Source organism: Hypanus sabinus, chromosome 5 (genome assembly GCF_030144855.1).
Source record: "Hypanus sabinus isolate sHypSab1 chromosome 5, sHypSab1.hap1, whole genome shotgun sequence".
NCBI classification, from domain to species: Eukaryota; Metazoa; Chordata; class Chondrichthyes; order Myliobatiformes; family Dasyatidae; genus Hypanus; species Hypanus sabinus.
The window spans coordinates 2,536,480-2,556,854 of record NC_082710.1 but is presented as its reverse complement, the minus strand read 5'-3'; the positions used below and the strand labels follow the sequence as shown (position 1 = coordinate 2,556,854).

At 39.8% G+C, this 20,375-nt stretch overlaps 1 protein-coding gene across 1 annotated transcript in view; it reads right to left on the bottom strand.

Moving 5' to 3' along the window:
• The window catches only part of LOC132393891 (multiple C2 and transmembrane domain-containing protein 1-like), a 600,107-nt gene that overhangs the window by 35,692 nt on the left and 544,040 nt on the right, over positions 1-20,375 (bottom strand). Inside the window, exons 19-20 of the mRNA XM_059969303.1 lie at positions 17,300-17,409; positions 11,954-12,063 (exon numbers count right to left, since the gene is read on the bottom strand). Of these exons, the coding sequence (XP_059825286.1) occupies positions 11,954-12,063; positions 17,300-17,409 (220 nt within the window). The remainder of the gene's footprint in view (positions 1-11,953; positions 12,064-17,299; positions 17,410-20,375) is intronic.

Here is a 20,375-nt window from a genome sequence, read left to right as displayed (position 1 = left end):
TTCAGCCTCACTTTTAAGCCTCTGTCAACCGGCCCCCCATGGCGCAGAGGCTCCAAAGCTCTGTGCTCGCAAACCCCCGTAGGCTATCTAATTGTGAGTCGGTTCGGATACGCTAGGAAATGGGTCGCCACAAGGTGACGTAAATTAGTGACGTGCATTGTGGTATTTGAAAAACTGACTAACTAGTTAACAGAAACATTTAGCTATAAGATTACTTTGAATAAGTATAATTATTAATTACTACATTATTTTAGGGAACATAGCTCTCAACCCCATTTTCCTGCCTCCTCCCCATTACCTTTGGCACCCTTACAAATCAAGAACTTATCAACCTCTGCTTTAAATATGCCCAATGAATTGGCCTCTATAACAAATTGTGGCAATGAATTCCACAGATATACCACCCTCTGGGTAAAGAAATTCTTCCTCACCTCTGTATCCTGAGGCTGTGTGCTCTGGTCCAAAACTCTCCCACTAATGGAAACATCTTCTTCATGCCCATTCTATTCATAGACTTCAATGCGATCCCTCTTCATTGTTCTAAACTCCTACAAATACAGGCCCAGAGCTATCAAACACTCTTCATTCCTGGGACCATTCTTGAAAACTCTCTTTAGGCACTATCCAATGCTAGCTCCTCCTTTCTTAGATATGGGACCCAAATTCAAACTCATGTCTTTGGATTAGGGGTGCAGGCAGAAATTTGTCTGCCAGGACAGGAACTTAACTCTACATCAACTAAACTCTCCATATTCAAAAAATACACTTAACTTGAAAAGAAATCCAATGTTGCAGTTAAAACAGGATGGCTGATCCTGGAGGCACTTGGTTTAATTTATACCTAATTATTCCAGGATCAAAGGGAAAGACATCACCCCATGTTGGGCAGTGAGAATGGTTCAATTAGGTGCCAAGAACTGAGGGGAACACAAAGTGATAGGGGACTCAATAGTCAGAGGAACAGACAGGAGATACTGTGGACGTGAAAAGGACACCCAGATGGTATGTTGCCTCCCAGGTGCCAGGGTCAGGGACATCTCAGTTCACATCTACAGCAGTTTGGAGGGGGAGAGGGAGGGAGGGCAGCCAGATATCTTGGTACATATTGGTATCAAAGACGGGAAGGGAAAGCAAAGAGATCCTGAAGAGAGAAATTAGAAGCTGAGAAGCAGGACTTCCAGGGTAGTAATTTCTGGGTTCAGGTGCTCCACATGCCAGTGAGGGTAGAAAGAGGATGATTTGGCAGATAAATAAGTGGCTGAGAAGCTGGTGTGGAGGGCAGGGCTTCAGGATCTTGGATCATTAGAATCTCTTCTGGGGGAGGTATGAGCTGTTCAAAAGTGACGGGTTGCACCTGAATGACAGGGAGATCAGCTCTAACAAACCGTGGACAGGATTGTTAGAGCTGTTGGTGAGGGTTTAAACCAATTTGGCAAAGGGGCGGGAACCAGAGTGAAGGGACTCAAGATTGGATGGATGGTAAAAAAGCAAAGATAGTGTGCAGTTAGACTATCAGGAAGGACAGGCAGATGATCGGACTTAATTGCAGTCAGCAGGATGAGCATCAGTGCATAAGGGATGCAGAATCAAAAGGATAGCAAATAGAGAACTCAAAATGTTATATCTCAATGCATGGAGTATAAGAAATAAGGTAGATGAACTTGCTGTACTTCTACAGATTATTAGCCTGATTTTCCCAATTGACCTGCATGTTAAAATCTTCCATAACTATCATAATATTGCCCTTTTGACACACCTTTTCTATTTCCCATTATAATCTGTGGTGCACATTCCTGCTACTTTTGGACATCTTCTGATCCTAAGTCACATCTTACTGATTTGATGGCACTCTTTACCAGCAGAGCCACGCCACCCCCTCTGCGTACCTTCCTATCCCTCTGTTACAATGTGTAACCTTGGACATTCAGCTCCCATCTACAACCATCCTTCAGCCACCACTTCATACCTGGTAAGACTGGACAACAAAGACTTTGCTTCTGGAATACCTTTAGGTATACCTTATGAATTTTGGGCTACTGAGCATGAAAATCACCATGGAATTTCCCTATCACGCACCATTTTTGAAATCACTTATGTTTATTATTTCAATTCATAATTCAAGTCAATTAAAATGTTGCCTACAATGTAAGCTGGGAAGTTTCCTATCTTGTCCAGACATGCTTAGGCGGTGCGGCTGGTGCATGGCAAGACAGGTTTTAGTAATAATAATTGAGTTTAGGACTGTAAGGATGGAATTTGCTATCACCAAGCACAAAGATTTCTATGAAGGATTTTGATATTTGAGACAGATGCTTCCCAGAGTGACTGATGCCAAGATTAAGGAAAGCATTTTTGTTGGTCCACAAATCAAACAGATCATCAATGACAGACGATTTGAAGAATTTCTAGTGGGACCGGAGAAAATCATATGGAAGGCATTCAAGGAAGTTGTTGAAATTTTTCTTGGCATCTACAGAGCACCAAACTACATACAGTTGGTTGAAAACATGCTTCAAGCATATAAAACCATAAAATGCAACATGTCACTAAAAGATTCATTTCTGCATTCCCATTTAGACTTCTTCCCTGCAAATCTTGGTGCTGTTAGTGACAAGCATGGTGAAAGGTTTCCCCAGGAATTGCGGTCATGGAGAAAAGATACCAGGGCAACTGGAATCCATCAATACTGGCAAATTATTGTTGGACACTTAAGCGAGAAGCCTCAGACACTGAGTACAAATTAAAATCATTAACAAAATACTTGTAACTTAGTTGAACTATTGCAGAGCATCAGCACCATTATGCAATTGAACACATTATATTCAATAAAAGTTAATTTGTTGTTACACCAAATTCTGACGTGATACAAGTAGTCTGAAATTATACTTGTTTTCATCTTCAAGCAGTCTATCATAAACAAAAAAAAATTCTGAGGAAGCAACACTTTTGAAAAGATTTGTTGTCCAGTGTAATGGATCTCAACAGAGTGAGTTTGTTGAATGCCTAAAAGATGGCTTTTTAGAGCAGTTTGTCATTGAGCCTACCAGGGGATCAGATATACTGGATGTTATGGATTCAAAGGGGGGAAAGGGGCCACAGTGGTTAACAAAGGAAATCAGAGATTGCATAGCATTAAAAAAAAGAAGCATAACAGAGCTAAGGTGAGTGAGAAGGCAGATGATTGGGAAATTTTTAAGGAACAACAGAACTTAACTAAAAAGGCAATATGGGGAGAAAAAAATGAGGTACGAACGCAAGCTAGCCAGGAATATAAAGGAGGATAGCAAAAGCTTTTTTAGGTATGTGGAGAGAAAGAAGATAGTTAAGAACAATGTTGGGCCCTTGAAGAATGTATTGGGTGAAATTATTATGGGAAACAGAGGAATGGCAGAAGAATTTAATAAGTACTTTAGATCTGTCTTCACTGGGGAAGACACAAGCAATCTCGCAGATGTATGGATGGGCCAAGGACATAGGGTAACAGAGGAAATGAAACAGATTGACATTAGGAAGGAGACAGTGATGAGTAGACTGATGGGACTGAAGGCTAACAAGTCCCCAGGTCCAGATGGTCTGCATCCTAGGGTAATAAAGGAGGTGGCTCTGGAAATTGCGGATGCATTGGTAATCATTTTCCAATGTTCCTTAGATTCAGGATCAGTTCCTGAGGATTGGAGAATGGCTAATGTTATCCCACTTTTTAAGAAAGGAGGGAGGGAGAAAACAATCGTCCTGTCAGCCTAACATCAGTAGTGGGGAAGGTGCTAGAGTCCATTATTAAAGATGAAATAGTGGCATATCTAGATAGCAGTGATAGGATTGGGCCGAGCCAGCATGGATTTACCAAGGGCAAATCATGCTTGACTATCCTATTGGAGTTTTTTGAGAATGTAACCAGGAAGTTAGACGAGGGAGATCCAGTGGATGTAGTGTACCTCAATTTTCGGAAAGCATTTGATAAGGTCCCACATAGGAGATTGGTGGGTAAAATCAGAGCTCATGGCATTGGGGGGAAGATATTGACATGGATAGAAAACTGGTTGGCAGATAGAAAGCAGTGTAGCGGTGAATGGGTGTTTCTCGGAATGGCAGGTGGTGACTAGTGGGGTGCCACAGGGCTCGGTATTGGGACCACAGCTGTTTAAGATTTACATCAACGATTTAGATGAAGGCATTGAGAATAACATCAGCAAGTTTGCTGATGATACTAAGCTGGGTGGCAGTGTGACATATGATGAGGATGTTAGGAGAATTCAGGGTGACTTGGATAGGCTGGGTGAGTGGGCAGATACTTGGCAGATGACGTTTAATGTGAATAAGTGTGAGGTTATCCACTTTGGGAGTAAGAACAGGAAGGCAGATTATTATCTGAACAGTGTAGAGTTAGGTAAGGGAGAAATACAAAGAGATCTAGGAGTCCTTGTTCATCAGTCACTGAAGGTGAATGAGCAAGTGCAGCAGGCAGTGAAGAAGGCTAATGGAATGTTGGCCTTTATTACAAAGGGAATTGAGTACAAGAGCAAGGAAATCCTTTTGCATTTGTATAGGGCCCTGGTGAGACCACACCTGGAGTATTGTGTACAGTTTTGGTCTCCAGGGTTAAGGAAGGACATCCTGGCTGCAGAGGAAGTGCAGCATAGATTCACGAGGTTAATTCCTGGGATGTCCGGACTGTCTTACGCAGAGAGGTTAGAGAGACTGGGCTTGTACATGCTGGAATTAAGGAGATTGAGAGGGGATCTGATTGCAGCATATAAGATTATTAAGGGATTGGACAAGATAGAGGCAGGAAATATGTTGCAGATGCTGGGAGAGTCCAGTACCAGAGGGCATGGTTTGAGAATAAGGGGTAGGTCATTTAGGACAGAGTTAAGGAAAAACTTCTTCTCCCAGAGAGTTGTGGGTGTTTGGAATGCACTGCCTCGGAAGGCAGTGGAGGCCAATTCTCTGGATGCTTTCAAGAAGGAGCTAGATAGGTATCTTATGGATAGGGGAATCAAGGGATATGGGGACAAGGCAGGAACCAGGTATTGATAGTAGATGATCTCAGAATGGCGGTGCAGTCTCTTAGGGCCGAATGGTCTACTTCTGCACCTATTGTCTATTGTTATGTAATGGACCAGAGGGGATTAGGGAGCTTAACATAAATGAACCCTTAGGACACAGTGATCCCAATATGATTGAGTGCAACTTTAAATTTGATAGTGTGGAAGTACATCTGACGTAGCAGTATTTTAGTGGAGTAAAGAAAATTACAGTCGTATGAGAGAGGAGTTTGCTTAAATAAATTGGAAGGAGATGCTTGCAGGGATGACAGAAGAATAATGGTGTGAATTTCTGGGCAAAATGAGGAAAGTACAGGTTAGATGTATTCCAAAAGAAAAGAAATACTCAAATGACAAAATAGTTCTAAGTCAAAACTAATGTAAAAGCAAAAGAGAAGGCATACAATAAAGCAAAAATTAGTGAGAAGATAGAGGATTGGAAAGATTTTAAAACCTATAGAGAGGGAAAAGATGAGAAATATGAAAGCACACTAGCAAACAATATCAAAGTGGATAGTAAAAGCTTTTTCAAGTATGTAAAAATAAGAGAGATGACAGTGGATATAGAACCACTACAAAATGAGGCCAGAGAAATAATTATGGGGGACCAGAAGATGGCAGACAAACTAAATGAGCATTTTGTGTCAGTCTTCACTGTGGAACACACTAGCAATGTGTCAGATGTTGAAGGGTGTGAGGGAAGAGAAGTGAGTGTAGTTACTATTACAAGGGAGAAGTTGCTAAAAAAGTTGAAAGACTAAAGGGTACAAAAGTCACCCGAACCAGAGGAACTGTACCCTAAGGTTCTGAAAGAGGTAGCGGTATAGATTGTGGAGGCATTAGTAATGATCTTTCAAAAATCATTGACTCTGGCATAGTGCCAGAGGACTGGAAAATTGCAAACGTCATTCCACTCTTTAAGAAAGGAGAAATTATAGATCAGTTAGCTTGACCTCAGTGGTTGGGAAGATGTTGGGGACAGTTGGTAAGGATAAGGTAATGAAGTACTTGGTGACACAGGACAAGATAGGGAAAAGTCAGCATGGTTTCCTTAAGCAAAAATCTTGCCCGAGAAAACTGTTGGAATTCTTTGAGCAGATGGCTTTGTTGCCAAATTTGCAGATGATTTAAAGATTGGATAACAGCAGGTAGTGTTGAGGAAACAGGTAGGCTGAAGACAGACTTAGACAGATTGAAGAATGGGGGAAGAAAGTGGTAAATGAAATACAATGTTGTAAATGCATGGTCATGCACTTTGGTAATAGAGATAAATGTGCACACTATTTTTAAACGGGGAGAAAATCCAACAATCTGAGATACAAAGGGACTTGGGAGTCTTTGTGTAGAAAACCCTAAAGGTTAACTTGCAGGTTGAGTTATTGATGCGGAAGGCAAATGAGCAGGGATGTGATGCTGAGGCTTTATAAGGCACTGGTGAGGTCTCACCTTGAGTATTGTGAACAGTTTATGGATCCTCATCTTAGAAAAGATGAGCTAGCATTGGAGAAGGTCCAGAGGAGGTTCACAAGGATGTTTCCATGAATGAAAGGGCTATCATACAAGGAACATTTGATATCTCTGGGTCTGTACTTGCTAGAATTTGGAAGGATGAGAAGGTATCTCATTGAAATCTTTTGAATGTTGAAAGATCTAGACATGATTCATAAAGAAAGGATGTTTCCCATGGTGGGGGAGTCTAGGACAAGAGGCACAGTGTCAGGATAGAGTAGTGTCCATTGAAAACAGCTGCAGAAAAATTTCTGTAGGATGAGAGGGTAAATTTGTGGAATTTGCTACCACAGGCAGCTGTGAAAGCCAGTTTGTTGGGTCTATTTCAAGGCAGAAGTTGTTAAGTTCTTGATTGGACACAACATTAAAGGTTACGGGGAGAAGGATGAGGAGGGGGAGAAAAGGATCAGCAATGACTGAACAGTGGAGCAGACTTGATGGGCCAAATGGTCTAATCATGCTTCTATGTCTTATGGTCCTTATAGTTTCATATAGTATAATACTACAACAGTATAAACGAATCTTATACCTTACTTCAGGAAAATAAAACCTGGCCTCCCCAGTCCCTTCTCATAATTGAATTGCTCTGTCCAAGCCAACACCCGGATGAATGTTCTCTGCATTCTCTCCAGTGCTGTCATGTGATCTTCACTGGGCACCAACTCCAAGAATAATGCAGAGAGCAGCATTGGCTGCTACACATTCCTTTTATTTGCCATCAATGAAGTGTTGGACTCTTATCAATTCTGAGCTACCACTGAACAGCCCCTGCATATTAATCTGTCTCCATACCACACTTGCTCCATGACAGAATGCAAGGTTGCAATAATTTACTATGTTGGCAGTTGTTTCAACCTTTCTGTAATTTCGGCATGCGTACTTTAGTATAATTATATTTCAAATTTATAATTTATACTTCGATAAACATCATTTTGATTTTCTCATTATTTCAGAAATATATGACTTTTCTCCAAGCAATTCATTTCTTTATGTATATATATTTTAGAATAGAAAATATATTTGAGTTTTACAATAGTATGCACTTCCTATCACTTTACACATTTTAAATTTCTACAACCACATTAACGTTAAAAATTGCTTGCTTTATATTATTATTATGTTTGAATTGCTCTTTATGGTTACACAAAGAGTTGAGTTATTAAAAGAAAGATAAGAACACTAGGCTTTAAAATGGGAACTGAACTAGATATGCATTTTAATCCAGTAATTCCCATCCTAATTTTCCTTCACCTAAAGAAAGCATGTGGATATTTCTTGCCACAAACAAAGCTTGGAATTCTCTCTTCATAACTTCCAAAGAATGTATTAATTTCTCAATTCAAGGAGATTTAATGATTAAACAGAGAAGTGAAATGGAGCAGTTTATGGGTTTTACCATAACCACTGCTGACATTGGTTTATGTGATAACTACAGCCATCAGCACTCAACTCAGCACTGAACTGTATCGATGGTTATGGCCTGCAGCCACTGGAACTCACCTCCGTGTTGAATTAACTTTTGGTATACTTTTTGATATTATTGGCTAGCTTACTTTCATAGTCCATCTTTACCTTCTTAATGAATTTTTAGTTGCCTTCTGTTGGTTTTTAAAAGCTTCCCAATCCTCTAACATAGTAATTGTATTATGAAAGATGTTTTAATTGAAGATTACACTGTATGTTCAAAAACAAACAAAATCCTAAATAGAAACAAATTCTCCTTAACTCTTTTTATAAACCCATATCATAGTATTTAAAGGCAACAAGAGTGAATCGCTCCAGCTCTTCGCATTAACCTATCAACCAGATGGCTTTCTTATCTGCTTATTACCATTACAATCTTGGCCCCATCCTATCAGAGAAATGGCTTGTTCCAAGCCGTTTTTACTTTCTCTGCAATGGAGAGCTATGTTTTTCTCTCTCTCTCTTTCAGATTTCCACCTCAGATGTGCTTCTCCTTCCACAGATGCTACCTGACCTATGAAATACAGGATTCATCTTTAGTTGTCCATGGATTGTTTCTGTCACATGGTAGAGTCTGACTACATGAAGCTGGAAAGCTTGTTCTCAAGAATCTTTGAATTTCCGTGTCTCACAATTTTTGGACCAACTGACAAGAAAGTGGTGAACTGAAAATGGCATAAATAAACAATGGTAACTGTTCAAAAAAAAGAAAGAAAAAAAGGAGTGAATCTGCAGATGCTGGAAATAAATAAAAAACACAAAATGCTGGCAGAACTCATGATGAAGGGTTTCGGCCTGAAACATCGTCACTACCTCCTCCCATAGATGCTGTCTGGCCTGCTGAGTTCTGCGAGCATTTTGTGTTTTTCATAGTATTTAAAACCCATAAACATTTCAGTTATCAGTGAAAATCAAATTTGTACAGAGGCGTTCTCCTAAAAGCACATGAAACAATTTGTCTGAGGAATTTCTTTTACTGACCAAGAGATGAATGTTGCTCCTGTCACTAGAGGATTCAGTGTTCTATATTGAAAAATTATACTGGATTGTTTATATGCTGGTGAATATGCAAATCCTCAGCAAAGGTCAGCAGCTTCAGGTGTGTCACATTCCAACATCATCTATCAAGTTTCAAGCTATACCTGTCCTCCACTGTAGCCTAAACCATAGTCCTCTGAGAAAGAGGCCACAGCGTTACAGATAAGTCAAGCAGTCAAAGTTAAAAGTATGTTTATTATCAATAGTATGTATAATACATACACTTCCAGATTCATTACCTTGTAGGGAGCCACAAAACAAAGAAGCACAATAGAATTCACAAACCCAGACCCACTGTGCAAAAACTAAAGAACAAATGCAAACAGTGAAAAAAGCAAACAAACAATCCACAAAAGATGAAAAGCAAAGTGCCTAAATGCACATCCACAGCCATGTAGCCCGTTCAGCCCTGCAGTCAGTCCAGTAGCCTGATGGTAACAGATCATATCCATGGAGCCACATTCAGCACGGAGGTGAGTGCCAATGGCTGCAGGCCGTAACTGCAGAGTTAGTTCAGCACTGAGGTGAGTGCCAATGGCTGCAGGCCGTAACTGCAGAGTTAGTTCAGCACTGAGGTGAGTGCCAATGGCTTCCCTCTAAGCTGTGCACGTGAGCGCACGCACACATGTTTTTCAAACAGCGCTCAAAGGAAATTAATTGTGCACAAAAGGTTAGTTACCTAAAATAATGTTGTAATTAATAATTACTCTTATTGAAACTAATCTTTTAGCTAAATATTTCTGTTAACTATTAGTCGGTTTTTCAAATAGCACAATGCACATCACCAATTTACGTCACCTCACCTTTCCTGTTCAGGTTTCTACAGCTGCATCATGGCGGCAGCCATCTTTGGCGAACAGTGTTCATATTGTAAAGTTTACAAAGATCTCTTTCAAATCCTGTAGATAGCTTACTAAGATTTTATTGAAAAAAATATTGATTCACTGTGTCGAATTCAAAAGAAGTGAAGGGTGTGAAGTGCAAAAGAACTGCAAATTTGTTAAAAGTTGAATGGCTTAATAAAATAGTAGAAACTACTACACCGAAAGCTCATGAGGTCATGAATGTTCAGCTACGAGAAATATTTATGTATGATTTGGAAACTGGAGTTATCTGTTTGAATTGTCATAGAAACATAGAAAACCTACAGCACAATAAAGGCTCTTAGGTCCACGAAGTTGTGTCGAACATGTCCCTACCTTAGAAATTACTAGGCTTACCCATAGCCCCCTATTTTCTAAGCTCCATGTACCTATCCAAAAGCCTCTTAAAAGACCCTATCGTATCCACCTCCATCACCATTGTCAACAGCTCATTCCACACACTCACCACTCTCTGCGTAAAAAACTTACCTCTGTACCTACTCCCCAGCACCTTAAACCTGTGTCAACTTGTGGCAGCCACTTCAGCCCTGGGAAAAAGCCTCTGACTATCCACACAATCAATGCATTTCATCATTTTATACACCTCTATCAGGTCACCCCTTCATCGCTCCAAGGACAAAAGTCCAAGTTCACTTAACCTGTTTTCATAAGGCATGCTCCCCAATCCAGGCAACATCCTTGTAAATCTCCTCTGCACCCTTTCTATGGTTTCCACATCCTTCCTGCAGTGAGGTGACCAGAACTGAGCACAGCATTCCAAGTGGGGTCTGACCAGGGTCCTATATAGCTGCAACATTACCTCTTGGCTCCTAAATTCAGTTCCACAATTGATGAAGGCCAATACACCATATGCCTTCTTAACCACAGCGTCAACCTACGCAGCTGCTTTGAGTGTCCTATGGACTTGGACCCCAAGATCCCTCTGATCCTCTGCACTGCCAAGAGTCTAACCATTAATGCTATATTCTGCCATCATATCTGACCTACCAAAATGAACCACTTCACACTTATCTGGGTTGAAATCCATCTGCCACTTCTCAGCCCAGTTTTGCATCCTATCAATGTCCCGCTGTAACCTCTGACAGCCCTCCACAACACCTCCAACCTTTGTGTCACCATCGAACTTACTAACCTATCCCTCCACTTCCTCATCCAGGTCATTTATAAAAATCACAAAGAGTAAGGGTCCCAGAACAGATTCCTGAGGCACACTACTGGTCACCAACCTCCATGCAGAATATGACCCGTGTACAAACACTCTTTGCCTTCTGTGAGCAAGCCAATTCTGGATCCACAAAGCAATGTCCCCATGGATCCCATGCCTCCTTACTTTCTCAATAAGTCTTGTATGGGGTACCTTATCAAATGCCTTGCTGAAAACCACACAAAATGATGGAGGAACTTGTAGGTTTTTGTAAGTAAAGGTGAGGCATTTTATGTTTCAGAAAACCATAGCAATTCACTTATTGTACTCCAAACCCTGAACACCAAGCACAATAAACAACTTTGCGTAATTACATCATCACGTCAGACCAGCCTCTTAAATCGAACCTCAACTGAATGTTGTTGACTGTGAATTCTGTATCGTTCCACCAACTACATTACCCTACAGATTCAGCAGGTCTAAAGAGTCTAGCAGGAATAAAGAGTCGACATTTTGAGCCGAGACCCTTCATCAGGACTCGAACAGAAGTGGGAAGATGCCAGAATAAAAAGGTTTGGTGGGAGGGAAAGAAGGATAGCTAAAAGGTGATAGGTGTAGTCAGGTGGGTGGGCAAGATAATTCATTAATGACATAACTTCATCAGGTTCCTACAATATAAGCATATTAGTACACTTTACATTAAGTAAATAGTTTAAAGGACAAGCAACCACTTTTTCTATTTGCGGATTTAGGGAGTTGTTGCACACTACCAAAGGTAATAGGCAACTCTAAACAATCACTAGCAAACAAAAATGGCAATGAGTACATTGATGAAATGTGTAAAACAAAGTGAAGAAAGTTAGACCTACCCCAGACAAGAAGAATGTATCTGAGAGGAACAAAACAAAGGACAATTGTGCCAACAGTCAGGATGAAAACAGCCAGCCAGCTCAGGAATGGGACTGTCCAGTTGAAGGTACTTGAACAGAAATGAGAAATATTTGATTACATGCAATGAGTCACCACAGTTAAACAGGACAATACTAAAATCATGGCATGAGAATTAAAAACACTTTTTTAATATAAATCAGAGTATTGATGAGACCACTCCTGCAATTCAATGTGCAGCTTTAGTCCCTTTATTTAAGAAAAGATATACAAAGGATTCTGGTTAATTGGGCTGTCGATTATTTGGGGCAGCTGCTTATTTGGCGCAACTCTTAAAGAATAAAAACTAATAGAGAAAATAGTTGGAATGTTGCAATGAAAATGAAGATTTGGAGGATGCAATCGTCAATAAGGTTGTATGAAAACAGTCCATTTCTGCATTAGGTGTCAGTGCTGATTTTGTTCATTTACAGTCAATCAAAGATACGACAGTGTACACGGGATGAATTCCTACATTGATAACGATTAGTTATCAATGAAAACACATAGTTTTATGGTACTGTAGTAGATTTGGTAATGTTGTAATTTGTTCTGTATTTCATTTAATTACATACTTGGTTACTTGGTTTATACTGAGTTAAATACTGTATGTAATTAGTTTTGCTACAATAAGTGTATGGGACACTGGAAAAATGTTGAATTTCCCCTTGGGGATGAATAAAGTATCTATCTATCTATCTCAGTTTGTCTTTTTTTTAGCTTTTTAACTTTCTATGACATTTCAGCTAGTTGGGCAAAATGTACTGCTCCCAATGTGTCTCAATTAACTGGAATCTACTATACTTGCACTGGAGGCAGTACCAAAGAAATTTGCTGGAATAATTCCTGAGAGAGGGTATCACAATGGTTAAAAGGATTAATCTGTATTCTCTGGTGTTTATAAGAATAAGAAGTGGTCTTGTGGAAACAAACTTAATTTGCAAGTTAATAAGCTGCAAGTTTAAACTTGTGGACATTTAAGAGACTCGTGGCTGAAAGAAAAATGGAGGGCTATTTGGGAAGGAAGGGTTAAAAAGTCAGTACAACTTTGTGGGCTGAATAGCCTCTACTGTGCTGCAATAGTCTATGTTCTAAATCAGGGGTTCCTAGCCTGTGGTCCACAAACCCCTCAGTTAATGGTAGGGATCCATGGCATAAAAAGTATTGGAACCTTAATCTAAACCCTCAGGAAGGAGATCAGCACAGCATTGTGGGCTGAATGGCCTATACTATGCTGTAATGTTCTGTTCTAAATCTTCAGGAAGAAGGAGTAGGTAAATGGTTCCAGTAGAATATTAAACAACAGGATAAAGTTAAAAGATTATGGAATGGTTATTTGAAAGTGAGATGCATTGGAATTTCTTCCTGTAGAGAGTGGTGAATCTTTGAAATTCTCTACCTCATAGGGTTGCGGAGGCCAGATAATTGGGAGTACTTGAAAAGGAATAGGTACAGTAAATTTTTGAAACAGCAAGAAATTGAATTGGAAGAGAATAAGAGATGTGGCCTGAGGCAGATCAGTTCTGATTTTATTTATTTTATTTAGAGATACTGTGCAGAACAGGCCCTTCCAGGCCAAAGAGAATGCCACCACCAACACACCGATTTAACCCCCACCTAATCAGAGGACAAATTACTGTGACCAATTAACCTACTAAACCTGAGCACCTGGAGGATCCACGTGGTCACGGGGAGAATGTATAAATTCCTTACAGGCAGCAGTGGGAATTGAACTCAGAACTCCAGCACCCCATGATGGCATGCTATTGCGCTAGCCACTACACTACCATTGCACCCCAAACACACTGAATGGCTGGACAGATTTGGGTGGCTGAGAGTCAACTCTGGCCCTGTGACTGATGTCTTAGGTAAAATTGCTATGTTTTATGAAATGTTTTCTAACAGTGTGCATGCTGACCATCTAAAAAAATGAGCCAGATTTCAATGGACCAGAACACCTCTTGACTAGCTCACTTATTAAGAACTGTTCATGCTCATCTTGGGTTAAAAATTGGGTGAACAACAGTTTACATAATACAAAATTTTAAACCTGAGAGATTAAAGTTTTAAAATAAATTAGAAGAACTGAAAGACAAGGTGTGAAATTGAAATGGAGAATTCAATGTTATTTCAGATTGAGAAAAAGAAAGAGGAAAGACAACAATTACTAAGTCAAAATAAAAGTGAAACAGAAATATATAAAGATTCAAAGTACATTTATTATAAAAGTCTGTAGACAGTGTACAACCTTGAGATTCATCTTCTCTACATACAGCCATGAATCAAAGAAACACCATGGAATTTGTTCCAAGAAGAACATCAACTCTAACCACATGCAAAAAAAAAATCAAATTGCGCAAATAGCAAAAGACGAGTGGAAAAAAATACAGAATATAAAACACCAAACCACAAAGTCATAGAAAGAACCTAGGCATATTCAGTTTAGTTCAGTTCAGTTCAATATAGTTATCAGAGCATTAGAAATAGGAAATGTATATTTATTAGAGAATAGGAAATAGGGATTGTATAGTTATTGGAGAATGGGAAATACAAGTGGACGTAGATTATTTAATCCCCATATCTGTTTCACCAAGAGCATTGTTGATCTTCTACCTCAACGCCACTTTCAGCAAGAACTACAAATCCCTTTCTCGATCTCTCCTCTTTCTCGATCTCTCGGTCTCCATCTCTGGAGACAGACTGTCCGCTGACATCTTCTATAAACCCACTGACTCTCATAACTACCTCGACTATACCTCTTCCCACCCTGCCAAATGCAAAAATGCTATTCCCTATTCGCAGTTCCTCCGTCTTTGCCACATCTGCTCCCAGGATGAGGCTTTCCGTTCCAGGACATCTCAAATGTCCTCTTTCTTTAAGGATCGTGGTTTCCCTTCTGCCGTGATCAATGATGCCCTCACCCACATCTCCTCCATTTCCCGCACTTCAGCCCTCACCCCATCCTCCCGTCACCACAACAGGGACCGAGTTCCCCTTGTCCTCACCTACCACCCCACCAACCTCCGGATCCAGCATATTATCCTCCACAACTTGCGCCACCTTCAACAGGACTCCACTATTAAGCATATCTTTCCCTTTCTACCCCTCTCCACTTTCCACAGGGATTGTTCCCTCCGTGACTGCCTGGTCCACATGTCCCTCCCCACAGATCTCCCACCTGGTACTTATCCCTGCAAGCGTAAGTGCTACACCTGTCCCTGCACCTCCTCTCTTACCACCACTCAAGGCCCCAAACAGTCCTTCCAGGTGAGGCAACACTTCACTTGTGAGTCTGTTGGGGTCATCTATTGCATCCGGTGCTCCCAGTGCAGCCTCCTCTACATCGATGAGACCTGACGCAGGTTGGGGGACCGCTTCGTCGAACACCTATGCTCCGTCAACCACAACAGACAGGATCTCCAGGTTGCCACTCACTTCAACTCTGCTTCACATTCCCATTCGGATATGTCCATACATGGCCTCCCCTACTGCCATGATGAAGCCAAACTCAGGTTGGAGGAGCAACACCTCATATACCGCCTGGGTAGTCTCCAGCCCCTTGGCATGAACATTGAATTTTCCAACTTCCGGTAATTCCCTCCCTCTCCCTTCCTCCATCTCTGTTTCACTCTGCCTCCTCCTCCAGCTGCCTATCACCTCTCTCATGATTCTGCCTTCTTCTACTACACATAGCACTTTCCCCTTACATTCCTTCTTCACCTTTCCTGCCTATCCCCTCTCTGCTTCCCATCCCCCACCCCTTGATCTTTCCCCTTACTGCTTTCTCACCTGGCACCTACCAGCCTTCTCCTTCCCACCCTCACCCCACCTTCTTGATAGGGCCCCTGCCCCCTCCGTCTTCAGTCCTGATGAAGGGTCTCGGTCCAAAATGTTGACTGCTCGTTTCCACGGATGCTGCCTGACCTGCTGAGTTCCTCCAGTGTGTTGGATGTGTTGCTTTGACCCCAGCATCTGCAGTGTACTTTGTGTTTACTGCATATCCCATGATTCCTATAACATTGAGAAAAATCTACAGCTTCCAGAATGCAAGCTGTCCAGCTTGTGTCAATGCACAAGACAAATTTCACTCCATATTTTCACATTACAGTGCACATCTGACAAATAAAGATAATCTTTAATCTCTTTATCTCTAAGAAGAATTCATGATCTGAATGAACAAGAATTCACACTTATAATTGTTTACATTCTGGGCAAGGAAATAGTACTTAGGCATTAATAATTATATCATTAAATAAATATTTATATAGTTACATTACCTGGTGTGGTGTGTTTAATGGATAATTAATGTGCAAAAACACTAACTTCATTAAAGTGATAAGGAGGCTCAGGCTGGGATACTATTTTATTAATCTTGCAACAGGTGAGCATACCGTGCTGAGAACCTGTGGAGGTTGATTGTTAATTTAGTGTTTCTCCTTTGCCATAGTTGTTGGGAAATGTACACATTAAAGTTTAAGTGATGTATTTTCTGTAAAATTTGGCAAGATGTATTTTTGAAACTTATTACACTATCATTATCTATGTACAAATGTCTTTAATAATCACCTCCATTATTTATTTCTTATATAATATTCTATTCATTTAAAATAGATGGATGAGGAAATATTAGAAATATAAACACAAGAGATTCTGCAGATGGTGGATATCCAGAGCAACACACACAAGCTCCGCAGGTCAGGCAGCATCAATAAAATTAATAAACAGTCAATGTTTTGTGCTATGCTCCTTCATCATGATTCCTGAAATATGTCATCAATGAATTTATTTTATGCATAAAAATCAGAATCAGTTTTAATATCACCAGCATATGTTGTGAAATTTGTTGCATTCAGAGGTCTTAGTGTTACTAAATGAAAGAATAAAGGAGAATGCTATTTTTCTAAAATAAAATCATCTCAGTTATTAAATGCCATACTCTTTATACTTTGTAATCAGCATAGCCACAATTCAATTACTAGCATCGTACAGTTCTTTGTCTTTTCCCACATGTTAATTAAAAACATCATCTAACTCTAAAAAGACGAATTCCACTTTCTATTTCAAAAGCTACAAATCATTTATCCAAAAGATTAATTACACATCAGCAAGTACAGCGGGTTCTCATTGAAAAGACTAGTGTGTGCAAAGGTAACTAATGACAGGTTCAGATCATTCATCACTTTGGACTGGAGCTCCCTGACAAATAAAAAGATAGCATTTCACACCTAGCTTGAAATGAATGCAAGGTCCATCACAAAAACAGACAAATATAATGTGGCATCACTCACTTCTTTATCCTTTCATAAAAGCAGGCAGCCTCATCCAGGCCGTTTTGCACAGCCATACACACTTCTTGGATAGCAAACAACTTGTCCATCAAAGTTTTCCTTTCCGATTCCTGAGAGTAAAGAACAAACAACATTTTTGCTCTTTGCTATATTTACACGGTGAAAATTTGACAGTATAAACCTTGTTTCCATTTTAATTTTTGTCATGTGAGGAAATAAATGCAGTCTGTAGCTGTTACTTGAAAACAAACCAAAACCACTGAGATATTTGGGTATGGGATTCAATGCTGTCTGATGCACTTCCAAATAACTGAGCTCCAAATCGAAAAATGTATGTTCGATCCTTTATTACAGATCCAGCAAAGTTGAACAATCTTATATTGATAAAAAATTAACAAAACTAAATTAGTGATATAGTGAAATAAGAGTAATTAACTTTCAAATTAGCATAATTTAGCAAAGATCATAAATAAGCATAATTAGCAAAATAAGCGGTCAACAAAGAATATCATTCCCCAGTTGCCTCTAATTAACTAGACTAACTGACAAAGAGAGAATACATAACTACCATGGCCCAACCCATATGACAAATTACCCATAATAAACATGCCACAAAATACAATACAGACAGACAGAAAATAGATACATGGCTCCGGCACTGGGAACAATTCTTTAAGTCAACTGTAAACTCTTTGGGTTAACAGCTCCTGATTCAAATGTTTTTGACTCTTGATGTTTATTATAGCATTGTGACTATTATAACTCTTTGGCTAGTTACAAACCTGATTAATCTAGGAAAATATACATGCCTCTCAGATTTCATAGACCTTTGATTTTCACAGAGCATGCAAGACTACAACACTTTTGGTTCACTTGTGTTTCAGGATCACAAGCTAAATTTTTTCAGTGTGCCTCAATTTATTTCACAGGGTTGTTAGGAAGGAATTAGAAATGGTTACATCACAAGAGATCATGCAACATAGAACAGTAGAGCACAGTACAGGCCCTTTGGCCCACGGTATCGTGCCAACTTCTTAACCCACTTCAAGATCAATCAAATGCTTCCAGCCTGCATAACCCTCCATTTTTCTTTCACCTATGTACCTGTCTAAGAGTCTCTTAATTCTCCACAATGTATCTGCATCCACCACTCTGTAAGAACCTACCTCTGACATCACCAACTATATTTTCCTCCAGTCACCTTAAAATTATGCCCCCTCATGCTAGTAATTGCTACCCTTGGAAAAAGTTGGTGACTGTCCAATCTATGACTCTGTCATCTTATACATCTCTAACAAGTCACTTCTCACCCTCTTCTGCTGCAAATGGTTACGCAAAAATTTGTCCCAACCTTTGGTTGACCTTAGTGATCATAACAAGTTGAGGAAAAACCTCAGTAAATGCATTAGCTCTTTGCAATGAGAAGCAAACTGAAACTTATCACCATAGTACAGAATCACTGCAAGGACAGGCTGAAAAGTAAAGCATCTTAATATATCTGAACTGGTCAAAGTGATATGATAGTATTAATCTTGCCTTTTCTTATTGATAAGCATTATAAAGATAAAGATTTACTTGATAGATCACATGTATGGTATTGTGCAAAAGTTATAGGCATATATAAAGCAATACACACAGAACTCTGGAGAATCTCAGCAGGTCAGGCAGCACCTATGAAAAAGAGTAACTATTTGACGTTTTGGGCCAAGATCTGATGGAGGGTTTCACCCCAAGATGTCAACTCTTAAGTTCCTCCAACATTTTGTGTGTATTGCTTTGGATTTCCAGCATCTGCCGATTTTCCTATGATTTAGGCACATACATAGAGCTAAGACTTTTGCAAAGTACTGTACGGTAGTTGTTTTATGTATTGCACTGTTCTCCCCCTGCTGGAAAAAGACATTTAATGACATATGTGAGTGATGATAAACCTGATTCTGATATGAGTCTCTATTGTGGACTGAGAGTAACAAGGGGCAGGGAGAGGACAATCACAGTTGGGAAAGGGGGATGGGAGAGAGGAAGAAGCAGGAAGCACTGGAGAGACATTTCTGTGATGATCAATAAACCAATTGTTTGGAATCAGATGAACTTGTCTGGTATCTCAGAGCTGGGTGTAACTGCACCCACAAAAACCCCCACTTCACTGTCCCTGGCACTCCTTCTCTGCCACATGGCCCACACCTTTCCCACGATGTTCCATCCTCACCATTCCCAATATCCTTTGCTCCCATTAGATTTATAAACTTGCTCTCCACTCCACATTGACAACTACAGTATAGAGCAAAAGTCTTATGCACCCTAACTATATATATGTACCTAAGACTTTTGCACAGTACTGTATATAGTACATAAAGTTTTTGCCTCATTTGCAGCAACTCAAATCAGCAAGGATTGTGCTGGGCAGCCCACAGATGTTGCCACAGTTCTTGCAACAATATTGTATGCCCACAACTTATTAACTCTACCCTGTATGCATTTGAAATGTGGGAGGAAACCCACACAGTCACAGGAAAAATGTACAAACTTCTTATCGACAGCAATGGGAAGTGAATCCTAATCTTACAACCAGTGCTGTAAGGCGTTGTGCTAACTGTTAATGCTACCGTGAGAGCAAATAGTAAAAACATTTGTTAAAACTCATTATGTGTGAATTCTTATAAAACTTAATTCCACAGAAAAATGTGAACACAGATTACTGGTCATTTGAATTATTACCCTCCCTACTGTCTAAGTGCAAAGCCTGGTAGTGTCTTCAAACGATTGTTTTTGTTAGGTTAAGCATAGTAAAAAGCTATTAAAATTTCAAGGTTCTTAACCCTGTGCCCTTACTAATCTCCATTTTTCATGAAAAACAGACTGCTGTTTGAAAATGTAATGAATGTGGTGTTAAAAGGTGCAATCTAAACCACAGGAAAAGTATAGGATCAGAAATGCATTCCGTTTATCAAAGCCTCCGTCTCCAAGATCCACAAATTCCATTATCAATTCTCCTTAATGTTTTTTTCTCACCATGCAAATTTTTTAAGATATTTCTTTGAGCAAATATTTCTAGCAATATCTGTTTTAAATACAA